General features: G+C 40.3%; 2 protein-coding genes across 5 annotated transcripts in view; one reads left to right on the plus strand and one right to left on the minus strand.

The window, feature by feature from the left end:
* The window catches only part of GABRA5 (gamma-aminobutyric acid type A receptor subunit alpha5), a 198,862-nt gene that overhangs the window by 53,463 nt on the left and 128,919 nt on the right, over positions 1 to 16,480 (minus strand). For all 4 annotated transcript variants that reach the window (XM_075852591.1, XM_075852592.1, XM_075852594.1 and 1 more), the window contains one exon: positions 15,052 to 15,195. In XM_075852591.1, coding sequence (XP_075708706.1) covers positions 15,052 to 15,195 — 144 coding nt within the window. The remainder of the gene's footprint in view (positions 1 to 15,051; positions 15,196 to 16,480) is intronic.
* Positions 1 to 16,480, plus strand: part of GABRB3 (gamma-aminobutyric acid type A receptor subunit beta3) — a 444,982-nt gene that overhangs the window by 14,792 nt on the left and 413,710 nt on the right. The window lies entirely within an intron of this gene.

Raw genomic sequence — 16,480 nt, forward strand, 5'->3', positions numbered from 1 at the left:
TATTTATCCCGCACGTTGAACGCCGTAAAATAAAATAATAATAAACCGTCCCAGAATCACAATTCTTTGGTCACTTCACTTCGCAAAAAATGGAATAAAAAGAGATCAAAAAGTCGCATGTACCTAAAAATCGTATTGATGGAAACTACAGTTCGTTACGCAAAAAATAAGTCCTCGCACGGCTTTATTGATGGAAAAATAAAAACGTTATGGCTCTTAGAATATGATAACACAAAAAGTGAATGATTTTTTACAAAACGTATTTTATTGTGCAAACGCCATAAGACATAAAAAAAAAACTATAAACATCTGGTATTGCCGTAATCGTATCGCCCCGCAGAATAAAGTGAATATGTCATTTATAGCGCACGTTGCACGCTGTAAAAAAAATAGAATAAAAAAATGATAGTAGAATTGCTGTTTTTTTTAGTCACCGCGCCACTTAAAAATAGAATAAAAACTGATCAAAAAGCCGCATGCACCCCATGAAAAGTACAATGAATTCCTCAAGTGGTCTAGTTTCCAAAATCGGGTCATTGTTGGGGGGTTTCCACTGTTTTGGCACCACAAGACCTCTTCAAACCGGACATGGTGCCTAATAAAAAGGAGGGCTCAAAATCCACTAGGTGCTCCTTTGCCTCGGAGGCCGGTGCTTCAGTCCATTACCGCACTAGGGCCACATGTGGGATATTTCTCAAAACTGCAGAATCTGGGCAATAAATATTGAGTTGCGTTTCTCTGATAAAACCTTTTGTGTTATAAAAAAAAGTGGTATAAAAAGGATTTTCTGACAAAAAAAAAAGTAGATTTCACCTCTACTTTGCTCTAAATTCCCGTGAAACACCTAAAGGGTTCATAAACTTTCTAAATGCTGTTGTGAATACTTTGAGGGGTCTAGTTTCTAAAATGGGGTGTTTGATTGGGGTTTCTAATATATGGGCCCCTCAAAGCAACTTCAGAACTGAACTGGAACATAAAAAAATAAATAAATTAGGCAATACTTCGCTTCTTACATTATACTGATAATGAGCCGTGCCCACCCCGAGATGACCCCAGTTTTGACCGTTTGTATAAATGGACACCTATTAGACCGTTTCAGTGCCCGGTTTTCCCAAGCATTCACCCCCGAGAAGTGTATTTCTATTGATGAGTCCTTGGTACATTTTAAAGGGAGGGTTCAATTCCGCCAGTACCTGCTGGGTAAGAGGGCATGCTATGGCGTAAAGATGTATAAGCTGTGCGAGAGTGCATCAGGGTATACCTACAAATTTAGGATATATGAAGGGAAGGACACCAGTATTCAGCCCCCAGAATGCCCCCCCCCCCTTACTGGGAGTTAATGCAAAAATTGTGTGGGATTTGGTGCACCCACTGCTGGACCAGGGTTACCACCTCTACCTGGATAATTTTTATACCAGCATCCCACTCTTCAACTGCCTCGCTTCCAGAAGTCCTGTGGCATGCGGCACTGCTAGAAGAAATCTGTGAGGCCTCCCTAAGACTCTGCAGGGCAAACGCTCAGAAGGGGTGAGAAAAGGGCACAATCTAGCAGCAACATATTGTGTTTCAAGTACAAGGACAAGAGAGATGTCACACCAGTACCCATGTACCTGTACGAGGTACCAGTACAGAGACCCCCAAACCAGACTGCATCCTGGACTACTATAGGTACATGAGAGGGGTGGACTTGTCAGATCAAGCCCTGAAGCCCTACAGCGCTATGCGGTGTGGTATAAGAAGCTGGCCGGGCACATCATACAGATGGCATTGTACAACACGTACGTGCTACATCGATGTACAGGCCAGACGGGAACTTTCCTGGAATTTCAAGAGGTGGTTATCAAAAAACTAATTTTTATGGACCAAGAAGGGGGGGGCACCCAGTACTTCTGGAGGCGAGGCCACACGCATCTTACCAGGGCAACACTTTCCAGGAGAAGTTCCCCAAACTGGCAAGAAAGAAAAAAGTCAAAAGAGTTACAAAGTCTGCTATAAGAGGGGGATAAGGAAAGACACAATATATCAATGTGACACATGTCCCGAAAAACTAAGGCTCCGTATGAAAGAGTGCTTCAAAATTTATCATACATCCCATGATTTTTAATCTACCCCAGTTTTACTTACCCTGATGTACTCCGCACAGCTTATGCCCCCTCGTCTTTCCCCTCTGAGCCCTGCTGCGTGCCTAGGCAGCTGATAACAGCCACATGTAGGGTATTGACGTACCCGTGAGAACCCACATTACAGTTTATGGGGTGTATGTCTCCGGTCAAAATGCTCACTACACCTCTAGATGAATGCCTCAAGGGTGTAGTTTTTAAAATGGGGTCACTTCTTGGGGGTTTCAACTGTACTGGTACCTCAGGGGCTACTGCATACATGACTTTGCACCAAAAAATCCCCAGTAGGCCAAATGGTGGTCCTTTCCTTCTGAGCCCTCCCATGGTCCCAAACGGCAGTTTATCACCACAAATGGGGTACTGCCGCACTGAGGACAAATTGGGCAACAGAATGGTGTATTTTATTTCTTGTGAAAATTAGAAATTTTCAGCCAAAACTACATATTATTGGAATAAATAATTTTGTTTTAATTCCCAGCCCAATTCAAATAAGTTCTGTGAAAAAACTGTGGGGTCAAAATTGTCACAACACCCATAAATGTATTCCTTGAGGGGTATAGTTTCCAAGATGGGGTCACTTCTGGTGGGTTTCCATTGCTTTGATACCTCTGGGGCTCTGCAAATGCGACATGGCACCCGAAAACCAATCCAGCAAAATCTGGACTCCAACAAACACATAGCACTCCTTTGCTTCTGAGCCCTCCCATGGGCCCAAACGGCAGTTTATCACCACAAATGTGGTACTGCCGCACTGAGGACAAATTGGGCAACAGAATGGGGTATTTTATTTCTTGTGAAAATTAGAAATTTTCAGCCAAAACTACATATTATTGGAAAAAATAATTTTGTTTTAATTCCCAGCCCAATTCAAATAAGTTCTGTGAAAAAACTGTGGGGTCAAAATGGTCACAACACCCATAAATGTATTCCTTGAGGGGTGTAGTTTCCAAAATGGGGTCACTTCTGGTGGGTTTCCATTGCTTTGATACCTCTGGGGCTCTGCAAATGCGACATGGCACCCGAAAACCAATCCAGCAAAATCTGGACTCCAACAAACACATAGCACTCCTTTGCTTCTGAGCCCTCCCATGGGCCCAAATGGCAGTTTATCACCACAAATGGGGTATTGCCACACTAAGGACAAATTGGGCAACAAAATGGGGTATTTTGTTCCCTGTGAAAATAAGAAATTTTGTTAAAAAATGCCATCTTATTGGAAAAAACTTCATTTTTTTTATTTCAGAGACCAATTCAAAAAGGTGCTGTAAAAAACCTGTGGGGTCAAAATGATAACCACAACCATGAATGAATTCCTTGAGGGGTGTAGTTTCCAAAATGGGGTCACTTCTGGTGGGTTTCCATTGCTTTGATACCTCTGGGGCTCTGCAAATGCGACATGGCACCCGAAAGCCAATCCAGCAAAATCTGGACTCCAAAGAACAAATAGCGCTCCTTTCTTTCTGAGCCCTCCCATGGGCCCAAATGGCAGTTTATCACCACAAATGGGGTACTGCTGCACTCAGGACAAATTGGGCAACAAAATGGAGTATTTTATTTCTTGTGAAAATAAGAAATTTTGAGCTAAAACTACATATTATTGGAAACAATTATTTTTTTTTAAATTCCCAGCCCAATTCAAATAAGTTCTGTGAAGAAACTATGGGGTCTAAATAGTCACATTACCCATAAATGAATTGTTTGAAGGGTGTAGTTTCCAAAATGGGGTTACTTCTGGTGGGTTTCCATTGCTTTGATACCTCTGGGACTCTGCAAATGCGACATGGCACCCGAAAACCAATCCAGCAAAATCTGGACTCCAACAAACACATAGCGCTCCTTTCCTTCTGAGCCCTCCCATGGGCCCAAATGGCAGTTTATCACCACAAATGGGGTATTGCCGCACTCAGGACAAATTGGGCAACAAAATGGGGTATTTTGTTCCCTGTGAAAATAGGAAATTTTGATCATAAATTACATCTTATTGGAAAAAATTTCATTTTTTTAATTTCACAGCCAATTAAAATAGGTGCTGTGAAAAAACTGTGTGGTCAAAATGATAACAACTGCCATAAATTAATTCCTTGAGGGGTGTAGTTTCCAAAATTTGGTCACTATTGGGGGATTCCTACTGTTTTGGCACCTCAACACCTCTTCAAACCTGGCATGCTGCCTAAAATATATTCTAATAAAAAAGGGGCCTCAAAATGCACTAGGTGCTTCTTTGCTTCTAGGGCTTGTGTTTTAGTCCACAAGCGCACTAGAGCCACATGTGGGACATTTCTAAAAACTGCAGAATCTGGACAATACATATTTAGTAGTGTTTCTCTGGTAAAACCTTCCGTGTTACACAAAAAAAATTGAATAAAATTGAAATTCAGCAAGAAAAATGAAAATTGCAAATTTCACCTCCACATTGCTTTAATTCCTGTGAAATGCCTTAAGGGTTAAAAAACTTTCTAAATGCTGTTTTGAATACTTTGAGGGGTCTAGTTTTTAAAATGTTTTTTTTTATCAGGGTTTCTAATACATAGGCCCCTCAAAGCCACTTCAGAACTGAAGAGGTACCTTAAAAAAAAGGCTTTTGAAATTTTCTTAAAAAAAAGAGAAATTACTGTTTATGTTCTAAGCCTTGTAACGTCCAAGAAAAATAAAATAATGTTCAAAAAACGATGCCAATCTAAAGTAGACATATGGGAAATGTGAACTAGTAACTATTTTGGGTGGTATAACCGTCTGTTTTACAAGCAGATGCATTTAAATTCTGAAAAATTCTATTTTTTATACATTTTCCCTAAATTTTGCAATTTTTCAACAATAAACACTGAATATATCGTCCAAATTTTACCACTAACATAAAGCCCAATGTGTCACGAGAAAAAAAGTCTCAGAATCGCTTGGATAGGTTTAAGCATTCCGACGTTATTACCTCATAAAGTGAAATATGTCAGATTTGAAAAATGGGCTCTGAGCCTTAAAGGAACAGTGTCATCACAAATTATTTTTTTATATGTTAAAGATGTTAGTGCTTTATTAAAAACGTTTATATTCATTTGTGTGTTTGTGTTTTACTTTTTCTTATTTTTACACTTTTTCTCCCTATGGGGGCTGCCATTTTTTGTTCCATTTCTGTATGTGTCGATTAACGACACATACAGACATGGAATACGGCAGCCACAGTCCCATAGGGACTGCGAACGGCTCCCGTCCCATTGACTTCAGTGTACGGCGTCTGTGTGGGAACTGCGCATGCGCCGCTCCCACACAGTCCAATTCGAAATTGGCGCCGTCCGGCGCCATTTTCCTGTGGACCGGAAGTCGCGGCCGGACAGTAATATTACTACTTCCGGTCGCGGCTTCCGGATTTGTGCACTTGGACCTGCGGCAGCAAACGGAGCGGACGGGCCGGAGGGAGCCGCGGCGGCAGGAGCAGGTAAGAGATTTCAATGTATGTTCGTGTTTGTGTGTCTTTACTACTGTATGTAAACCTACTACACTGTGTGTTAGCTCAAAAAATGGCGACACACAGTGTAGGAGGTTACACCGTTCAAACCCCTCGTTTATCCCGGCACTAGCCAGGATAAAGGAGAGGGGGATGCTGAGAGCTCACTAGAGCGAGGGCTTTTTACCCAATTTTGCAATGCTGCAATTTTGGGAATAGCTCCATCTAGTGACCAAAAATGGGTAGTATTATAAATTAGAATTAATTTATAATATTTCCTGACTCGTGAAAAAAATAAAAAAAATTTGAACAATGTTTAATCACCCACACACTAAATGTTTAATTTTAAAAAAAAAACATGTTTTTCTGGCAACACATTCCCTTTAAGGCCAAAACAAGGCTGCGTCCTTAACCCCTTTAGGACACAGCCTGTTTTGGCCTTGTGGACACAGATGATTTTTTCAAATCTGACATGTGTCACTTTATGTGGTAATAACTCCGGAATGCTTTTACCTATCCAAGCGATTATGAGACTGTTTTCTCGTGACATATTGTACTTTATGTTAGTGAAAAAATTTGGTCGATAAATTCAATATTTATTTGTGAAAAACGTAAAATTTTAGCAAAAATGTGCAAAAATTTGCATTTTTCTAAATTTAAATGTATTTGCTTGTGAAACAGATAGTAATACCACATAAAATAGTTACTAGTTAACATCCCCCATATGTCTACTTTATGTTTGCATCATTTTTTTTCACGTACTTTTATTTTTCTAGGACGTTACGAGGCTTAGAACTTTAGCAGCAATTTCTCATATTTTCAATAAAATTTCAAAAGGCTATTTTTTCAGGGACCAGTTCAGTTCTGAAGTGGCTTTGAGGGTCTTATATATTAGAAAGTCCCCATAAATCACCCCATTTTGAAAACTGTACCCCTCAAGGTATTCAAAACCACATTCAGAAAATATTTGAACACTTTAGGCGTTTCACAGGAATTAAGGCAAAGTAGAGGTGAAATTTACGAATTTAATTTTTTTTGCCGAAATTCATTTGTAATAAAAAAAAATCTGTAACACAGAAGGTATTACCAGAGAAACGCAACTCAATATTTATTGCCCAGATTCTGCAGATTTTAGAAATATCCAACATGTGGCCCTAGTGCGGTAATGGACTGAAATACCGACCTCAGAAGCAAAGGAGCACCTAGTGGATTTTGGGGCCTCCTTTTTTTAGGAATATATTTTAGGCACCATGTCAGGTTTGAGGAGGTCTTGTGGTACCTAAACAGTCGAAACCCCCCCAAAGTGACCCCATTTTGGAAACTACACCCCTCAAGGCATTTTTCTAGGGGTATAGTTAGCATATTGACCCCACAGTTTTTTTGCAGAATTTAGTGGAATTAGTCTGTGAAGATGAAAATCACCTATTTTTCTGTGGAAACATAGAATTTTTTCATTTTTACAAGGAATAAAGGAGAAAAAGCACACCAAAATTTGTAAAGCAATTTCTCCCGATTACGGCAATACCCCATATGTGGTCGTAAACTGATGTTTGGACCCACAGCAAGGCTCAGAAGGGAGGGAGCACCTTTTGGATTTTGGAGCTCAGATTTTGCTGGATTGGTTTTCAGTGCCATGTCGGGTTTGCAACGCCCCAGAGGGACCAAAACAGTGGAAACCCCCCAAAAGTGACCCCATTTTGGAATCTACACCCCTCAAGGAATTTTTCTAGGGGTATAGTGAGCATTTTGGCCCCTCAGGATCTTTTTTAGAGCTAAGGTCACCAAAAAACAGCGATTTTGGCGCTTTAAATTCTTTATTTATTACAGCGTTCACCGTGCGCAATAAATTACGTTTTAATTTATTCTGCCGGTCGGTACGATTACGCCGATACCATATGTGTATAGATTTTTTTAAGTTTTGCAGCGTTTGCACAATAAAATGAAGTTTCTATAAAATAATTTATTTTCTGGGACACGCTATTTTGAGCCGTAACGTTTTTATTTTTTCGTCAAAAAAGCTGTGGGAGGTCTTGTTTTTTGCGGGACGGGTTGTAGTTTTTATTGGTACCATTTTGGGGTAAATGCGACTTTTTGATCACTTTTTATTCTCTATCTTGGGAGGGGTGGTGACCAAAAAATAGCGACGCTGACAGTTTTCCGTTTATTTTGTTTGCGGCGTTGACCGTGCGGAAAAATTAACATTATAGTTTCATAGATTGGGTCGTTACGAACGCGGCGATACCAAATATGTGTACTTTTTTTTAACGTTTTCATTTTTTCCCTATAATAAATGACTTATTATAGGAAAACAAAACCTTTTATTTTTACACTTTTATAAAACATTTTTATTAACTTTTTTTTACTTTTTACACTTTATATTTTTGTTTATTAACTTTTTTTTTTACTTTTTACACTTTATTTTTTTGACCTGCAGCTCTGATCGCTGCTAGAATACATTACACTACCTAGGTAGTGTAATGTATTCCAACTGTCAGTGTGACGTCACAGTCACACTGACAGTTGGTCTACGAGGATCAGCAGAAGCTGATCCTCATAGGCTGACATACATGGCAGACTTGGGGGCCGTTGTCTGGCCCCCGGGTGCCATCACAAGCATCAGAAGCCCCAACGATTGCATGGGGGCTGCTGATGCGCTACAAACCCGCTACACGCGGAGATCGCAATCGAGCCCCGCATGTAACGGGTTAATTGCCGAAATCAGCGGCGATGAGCCGCTGATCGGCAACACTGGAGAGTGTCAGCTGTCGGGGACAGCTGATCTCCAAGTTCCCGATGCACACTGTCGCCGACAGTGTGCATCGGTAATGGCACAGTGACTTTCTGTCACTCTGACAGGAAGCCTATCAGGACCAGCCGAAGGTTGGTCCTGATGGGCTTCCATCCATGGCAGACCCGGAAGCCATTGTTTGGCTTCCGTTTGCCATACTAACTATCGGCAGACCCCGCGATTTCGGACGGGGGTCTGCCGATATGTTAGAAACCCCTAAAATTCGGCGATTGCACCCGATCGCCGAATTTAAGGGGTTAATGCGCCTAAATCAGCGGCAAAGGACCGCTGGCCGGCAAGAGGGGAGTGTCAGCTGTCGGCGACAGCTGACCTCCCGATTCCCGGTGCACACTGTCGCCGACAGTGTGCACCGGGATTAACTCAGTAACTGTACGTCCTCGTGCGGGAAGTAACCTCCCGCAACGACGGACAGTTACGTCCTGGTGCGGATAGGGGTTAAGGGGTTAAAGAAGGCAGAGGGTCAGTAATAGTCAAAATAATGTCATCAGTGAATAATCCAATTTTATGTTGTCTAAATCCTACTGGAATACCTCGAATAAGTAAATTAGAGCGTATAGATTCCACCAGGGGTTCCTTAAAGGAACAGTGTCACGAAAAAATTTTTTTTTACCTCAGTTTGATTTTAGTGTTTTATTAAAAACTTTTATATTTATTTGTGTGTTTGTGTTTTACTTTTTTTTATTTTTTAACTTTTTCTTCCCTATGGGGGCTGCCATTTTTTTTTCCATTTCTGTATGCTTCGATTAACGACACATACAGACATGGAATACGGCAGCTACAGTCCCATAGTGAATGCGAACGGGGCCCGTTCCATTCACTATGCTGTACGCCGTCTGTGTGGGAACGGCGCATGCGCCGCTCCCACACAGTCCAAGTTGAACTGTGCGCCGTCCGGCGCCATTTTCCTGTAGACCGGAAGTCGCGGCCGGACAGTAAGATTACTACTTCCGGTCGCGGCTTCCGGACTTGTGCACTTGGAGCGGCGGTAGCAGACGGAGCGGATGGACCGGAGGGAGCGGCGGCGACTGGAGCAGGTAAGTTATTTCTGTGTATGTAAGTGTTTTACTGTGTGTTTACTAGTGTATGTAAACCTACTACACTGTGTGTTAGCTCAAAAAATGGCGACACACAGTGTAGGAGGTTTGACCGTTCAATCTCCTCGTTTCTCCCGGCACTAGCCAGGATAAAGAAGGGGGGGATTCTGAGAGCTCACGAGAGCGAGTGAGTTTTCTCAAATTTTGCAGCATAAAGCAATGTGGTTGCTTTACCACATGCAATGCTGCAATTTTGGGAATTGCTCCATCTAGTGACCAGCACTGGGAAATATTATAAATTAGAATAAAATTTATAATATTTCCTGACTTGTGAAAAAAATGTAAAAAATTAGAACAATGTTTAATCACCTATACACTAATTGTTTAACTAAAAAAAAAATACATTTTTTTCTAGCGTCACATTCCCTTTAACCAATGTGAATAACAAGGGGGATAGCAGGCACCCCTGTCTAGTGCCATTGGTAATATGGAAGGGAGTGGACAGGAAACCATTAGAAAGAACTTTAGCAGTAGGCAGAGTGTATAACGCTTGTATAGCTTTAAATATGTTCCCGATGAATCCAAACTTCGTCAAGGCCGAGAATGCGAACCACCAGTGTATTCTATCGAACGCCTTCTCTTCATCCAGGGTAAGGAGGAGAGAAGGCGTTCGAGTCTGTCCTACCCTAGTTATGAGATCAATTATCCGTCTAGTACCATCAGGAACTTGCCTCCCTTTTGTGAAACCAACCTGATCAGAGTGGACTAACGTGGGCAGAATATCTAATAGACGGATGGCAAGGAGTTTGGCGTATAGTTTAGTATCACAGTTAAGAAGGGAGATGGGTCTAAAGTTGGCCGGAGTTGTAGGAGATTTCCCTGGTTTAGGGATCGTCACTATCGTGGCTTCCAACATCTCCTGGGGCATACTTCCCTCCGAAATGTCTTTATTAAAGACTGCAGTTAGATGGGAAACGAGAATGGAACCAAAGGCTCTGTATTATTCGTTAGACAATACGTCAGGCCCGGGAGATTTATTGGTTTTAGATAGGTGGGTTATTTTAGATAGTTCTAAATGGGAAATAGGGGCGTTCAAAATAGATAATTGTTCCTGAGATATGGAAGCCAGTTGAACCGACTCTAAAAAGGTCTGTATATCCCTATCTGAGGGTTGCGGAGTGTTGGGATCTGACTTCAAGTTATATAATTTAGAATAGTAACAGCTAAATTGATCCGCTATTACCTGAGGATTAGTGATTTTTGACCCATCTGCTAGTGAGTCTAGAAGAGTTTTTTTAGATTTTAGTTGGCGTTGTTTAATTCTACGCGCCATCAGTTTACTAGCTTTATTGTAGGAAGTATAATAGTTCAACCTTAAGGCAAGCAATCTTTTTATCGAATCCATCTATAAGGAGGGCTTTCAAATGCCTTCTGAGCGTCATGAGTTTATTGTGCAGGGAGGGTGACTTATTTTGTTGAAGTTCTTGTTCCACAGAACGCATGTTAGACAATAAAGACGCCAAAGTGGCCATTTTAAATTTTTTGTACCGTGCCCCCTGTTGTATCAAAAACCCTCTCATGACTGCTTAATGGGCATTCCATATAGTAAATGGACTCAGCTCTGGGGATCCATTCATTAGAAAATATTCCTGCATTTGGGAGGAGATCTTTTCTTTATATTTGGGGAGACTTATAAGAAATATATTGATCCGCAATAAAAACCGTGGCGAGGGTGCGTGTCCTAATGAAAGAAGGAGATATGTGGGAGCATGATCTGACCATGTTATTTGTCCTATCTCAGAAGCTCCCGAAATAGAATTCTTATCTACCAAAAAAAGATCTATTCTGGAGAAGGAGCGATGTCTCGTGGAATAAAAAGTGAATTCTCTGGAAGAGGAATTCATGCACCGAAACGAGTCATATAAGTCCTCTTTAAGTAACCATGGCAATAAAGTTGGGGGAGACCTTCTGTCCTGATTAGTCCCACTGAGCATCAGGGATAATGTTGAAATCCCCACAAATTATTAGCTTCCCTTGCGTAACCTTGCAAATTTTGCGCATAATTTTGTTGAGGAAGCGTATTTGGGACGCATTTGGGGCATAAATGTTAGCGATGGTGTCGGGACAATTGTTGAGCAAACCCACCAGGACTAAAAATCTCCCCCACTCATCAAAAACAGAAGACTGCATTTGAAAGGACACTGTATCCTTAAAGGCTATCAACACTCCCGCCCTTTTCATATCCGCATTAGAGGTATAAATTAACGGAAACCTATGATGAGTAAATTTGGGACAGTGAGACTTGGCGAAATGTGTCTCTTGTAGACATATAATGTCGGTGTTAGATGTTAAAGCATCTCTCCATACTGATGCTCTCTTAAAGGGAGAATTGAGCCCTCTGGTGTTCAGGGATATAAATTTAACCGCCATAAATAAGACATTGAGAGTTCCCCATATACATCAGAAACAGTATTAGAACCCTGCCAGTTTTTGAACACATCATACCAGACACAAATAATAACAATCTTAGAGCAGCAATTTCAAAGGGAGAGGGCAGGGAAGGAAAGGAAAAACAGAGAAACTGTAGAAAATGAAACATCTTATAAGGACTTTTTTTATGCGGGACAAGTTGTATTTTATAATAGCATCATTTTGGGGTACATATAATTTATTGATTAACTTTTTAATACCTTTTTTAGTGGAAAAAAAACGGAAATGTCGCCATTTTTTTGCATCTTACATTTACGCCGTTTACCGTGTGGTATAAATGACATAATAACTTTATTCAGCGGGTCGTTACAATTGTGGCACTACCAAGTTTATATGGATTTTTTTATATTTTCCTACTTTTACACAGTAAAAACAAATTGTTTTCAAAATTATTTGCTTTTGTGTCGCCATATTTTAAGAGCCATAACTTTTTTATTTTTGGACCGATGCAGCTGTACACCTATCCGAACTATTGACTTTGACTTGTACCCTGTTGGCCAGCTGCTATACCGTCAAGGCAGTATGCCCCAGTGGGTCTACACACCCAACGTGACATAGTGTATGTGTTAGGCCAAATTCACACTGTCCAAATATGTAGAAGTGTAAAACACGAGGGGAAGAGTGAATCTTGACCTCATTCAGACCCCCCTGACTAATGTTGGGAATTACGGTACAGGGGAGGGAAGGAGGGGAGTTCAAGACAATCTATATTCAGACCATATAGCCCAATGTGCCCGAAATCTATCATATGCATTCAAACGGACAGCTATCATCTTCTCCATAAGATAGTAGAATTTAACTAAGTTAGATAACTCAACCAAAGTAATGGGATCAGGGGATTTCCAGGATCGAGCTATCAACAGTCTAGCCACCATAATAACATGACCTACAATGTACCGGAAATCTTTAGGGATTTCAGCAAGACCAATAAAACATAGTGCCAGTGAGGGGGATGGGGAAACAGTGAATTGTAAAACAGAAGAGATAAAAGTGAATACTGCTTTCCAAAAATTATGTAACATATGGCAGTTCCACAACACATGGATATAATTACCAATAATTACCAAACATACCGCATCCTCTCCTACAAAATACTTTTTATTAAAAATAATTTGTACTTTTTGAGATACAGCTCCTTTGTATTTTGTATACAGAGCAGCTGTATCATGCGCTAAGACCTGAATCCATCAGGTCCACGGGACTGACGGTTCAGTGACAGCGGGTCCTGCGTGTCCACCTGTAATCGATCACATCTAAGTTATGTACCGCTGACACTGAACCCGTCAGTCCTGTGGACCTGACAGGTACAGGATTCAGCGTAAGATGCAGCTGCTCTGTATACAGAATAGAATGCAGCTGTATCTCAAAAAGTAAGAATAACTTTTAATAAAAAGTATTTTGAAAGTAGATAGATAGATAGATAGATAGATAGATAGATAGATAGATAGATAGATAGATAGATAGATAGATAGATAGATAGATAGATAGATAGATAGATGATAGATAGATAGATAGATAGATAGATAGATAGATAGATAGATAGATAGATAGATAGATAGATAGATAGATAGATAGATAGATAGATAGATAGATAGAGGCAGATTTACTAATCCTGTCAAAGTTTTAGGCAAGTAGGTCAGAATATTTGCGAAATTTATTGAGGCAGTGCATTCTGCATGATAAATTTGGTGCATTAGACACTTTTCTTTTACTTATACCAACTCTTGGTTGACTTAGTTTATGCCAGTATTTTCACCAAAAGTTTGATGCACAGCGTCACATTTTAAGCCAAGCAACATACTACTAGACACCGTCCCCGTTCCTACTTAAAGAGGCTCTGTCACCAGATTTTGCAACCCCTATCTGCTATTGCAGCAGCATGTAGATAAGAGTAACGTTTTTATTTTTAAAAAACGAGCATTTTTGGCCAAGTTATGACCATTTTTGTATTTATGCAAATGAGGCTTGCAGAAGTCCAACTGGGCGTGTTTACATTAAAAGTCCAACTGGGCGTGTATTATGTGTATTTTATGTGTGTATTATGTAAGTCGATGTAGCTACTTACCTGCAAACGCTGATGCTGCTGCAGAATCAACTGTAGCCTCTGGTGCCGATGTGTCCTCGCTCGTCCGACACGATGCAGGACCTGGGGCAGGAAGTGAGTGACGTCACAGCGTGATCTCTCGAGAACACGCTGTGTGTCTGCACTGCCAGAAGCTGGGCGTTCTGAAGAGAAGTGGATGATACTTCTCGTCAGAACGCCCAGCTAGTAAAAGAAGTAAACACACCCCGATGTACACACATAATACACGCCCAGTTGGACTTTTACTGTAAACACGCCCAGTTGGACTTTTGCAAGCCTCATTTGCATAAATACAAAAATGGTCATAACTTGGCCAAAAATGCTCGTTTTTTTAAAATAAAAACGTTACTGTAATCTACATTGCAGCGCCGATCTGCTGCAATAGCAGATAGGGGTTGCAAAATCTGGTGACAGAGCCTCTTTAACCATGTCTTCTTGTAGATGTGGCACAAGGCATGTAGTTTGAATTGTACATCTGCCCCAATATGGTGAAATTATACAGTATGGTGGTATAATTAGTCACTATGGGTGGTATTTAGTAATAATATGGTGATCTTGTTCAGTCATGGTATGGTGGTATTACTTAGTAACTGTATTTATGGGTATGCCATACAAAAAACATATATTGCCTAAGCAGTGGAGTGCAGCGCTCGGTTGTGTCCGCCACTTCCATAGAGTTTGAATGGAGTGGCTGGGGAGGTGGGAGACCCGGGTTCCCTGTTCTAGAGACCGCCTGGGTCCCAGTAGTCAGACCCCAACTGATCTAACATTTATCCCCTATCCAGTAGATATGTCAGAGATGTTTTGAGCTTGAATGCATAGTGTGTGCTTTATTCCACAACAGAACACATGACTCTTGGGGAACACAGCCCACACTAATGAAACAGGACTCACCTGGCGCTGCTTCAATAGCATTTCCTAAGACAAATTATCATTATGATATCTCAGAAACGAGCAACCTGTTACGATAATTGGCCAGTTTATGTGGGCTTTCAATTCTGCCTAGGGCAGCATGAGCTGTAAATACAGCTATATATGTATATATATATATATACATATTTAAGTTTTTCTCTTACCTGTGCTCGTGCTGATATTTTCAGTTCCAACAGTTTGACCAATTAAATGGTATTGATTTAATCGGGAGCCGTCTTCTGCCACTACCACAGATTTGTGGGTCAAGTTTGTCCATTCATACCTCAATTCAGAGTTAGGATATGCATCTTTAAGGCAAGAATATTAATAAAATTAATAAAATGAAACCAAAAAGAAAACACATATTAGTGTAAATATATATAGTACATTAAAAAAAAATTAAGTAGCTCCTAGATCTTGGAGCCTCTGCCACAAAATGATATTATAGCACCTTTATTGCACATTAAAGATATTAATACAATTGTTCACTGTTTAAAGGGGTTGTGCGGTTTCAGAAAATATATGTTATTTTTTGCGTATACTTTCTGTATTAATTCTTCACAGCTTTCAAGATCCCTACTTGTTGTCATTCAGTAGGAACCTTCAATGTTTACTTTCAGTGGATAAAATTCTGTCCATTGTCATGTAATGGTCACACAGTGCACGTTGGGTTACAGTTACACCATGTGTATCAGAGCTGTGTCTTCTAATAATCCCAGCACCTGTGTGTCCATCACATGACCATGGACAGAATTGTATCCACTGGAATGAAACAATAAATGTTCCTACTAGATAAAAACAAGAGATCTTGAAAACCATGAGGAATAGAGAAAGTTTTTGGGAAAATTGTATAACTTTAAATTATACAAAAAATAACATTAATTTGTTGAAACTGGACAACCCCTTTAATTCCAGGCTTGATGGCTGCCTTTTCTCTAATGTGCTTATAATAATTCCTGTCCCATGCTCAGTCAGTTCAGTATTATCAGGATTATTATTGAATACATTTAAATTAAAATTCCCATCTACATCAGGGTCTATAGTCTAACTGACATGAATTTGCTGAACTGGAACAGTGGGTTAGCTGGCATGCGGCCTGCAATTTTGGGAAAATGATATCTCCACCCAAGTTGCAATAAAGCAGCCGTTAAGCAATTGTTTATATAGAAACCCTCGAATATTATTCTCATAAAAATTCACTTTAGCCATGAAAACATTTTGGTAACAGAATGCAGGACTGAGGGGAACTTTAAATGCAGCATTGGTGCATTGAGACAAAAAATATATCCAAATGTATCTTATAGTAATGAAAATAAAATACTGTATGTACAGGTGTTTTTTGCTGCATTGAACACGAGCACTGCCCACAACCTGAATTACTTTGGATACACTACTATCTGGACATATAATCTGATTACTTTAATTCTTATTAAAGGAACAGTAAACCTAGAAATTACCGATAAAAATAAACTTGCTCACACTGTATGTCAGTCTGCAGGATATTCTGCATGCTCCTGAAACAAACAGTCTTCTAGAAATCCTGCAGAGAACACAGGGGTTAATCTCCTGTGGATCTGTTAAATTACCAGCTAG

The sequence above is a fragment of the Rhinoderma darwinii genome, chromosome 2, assembly GCF_050947455.1.
Source record: "Rhinoderma darwinii isolate aRhiDar2 chromosome 2, aRhiDar2.hap1, whole genome shotgun sequence".
Taxonomy (NCBI): Eukaryota; Metazoa; Chordata; class Amphibia; order Anura; family Rhinodermatidae; genus Rhinoderma; species Rhinoderma darwinii.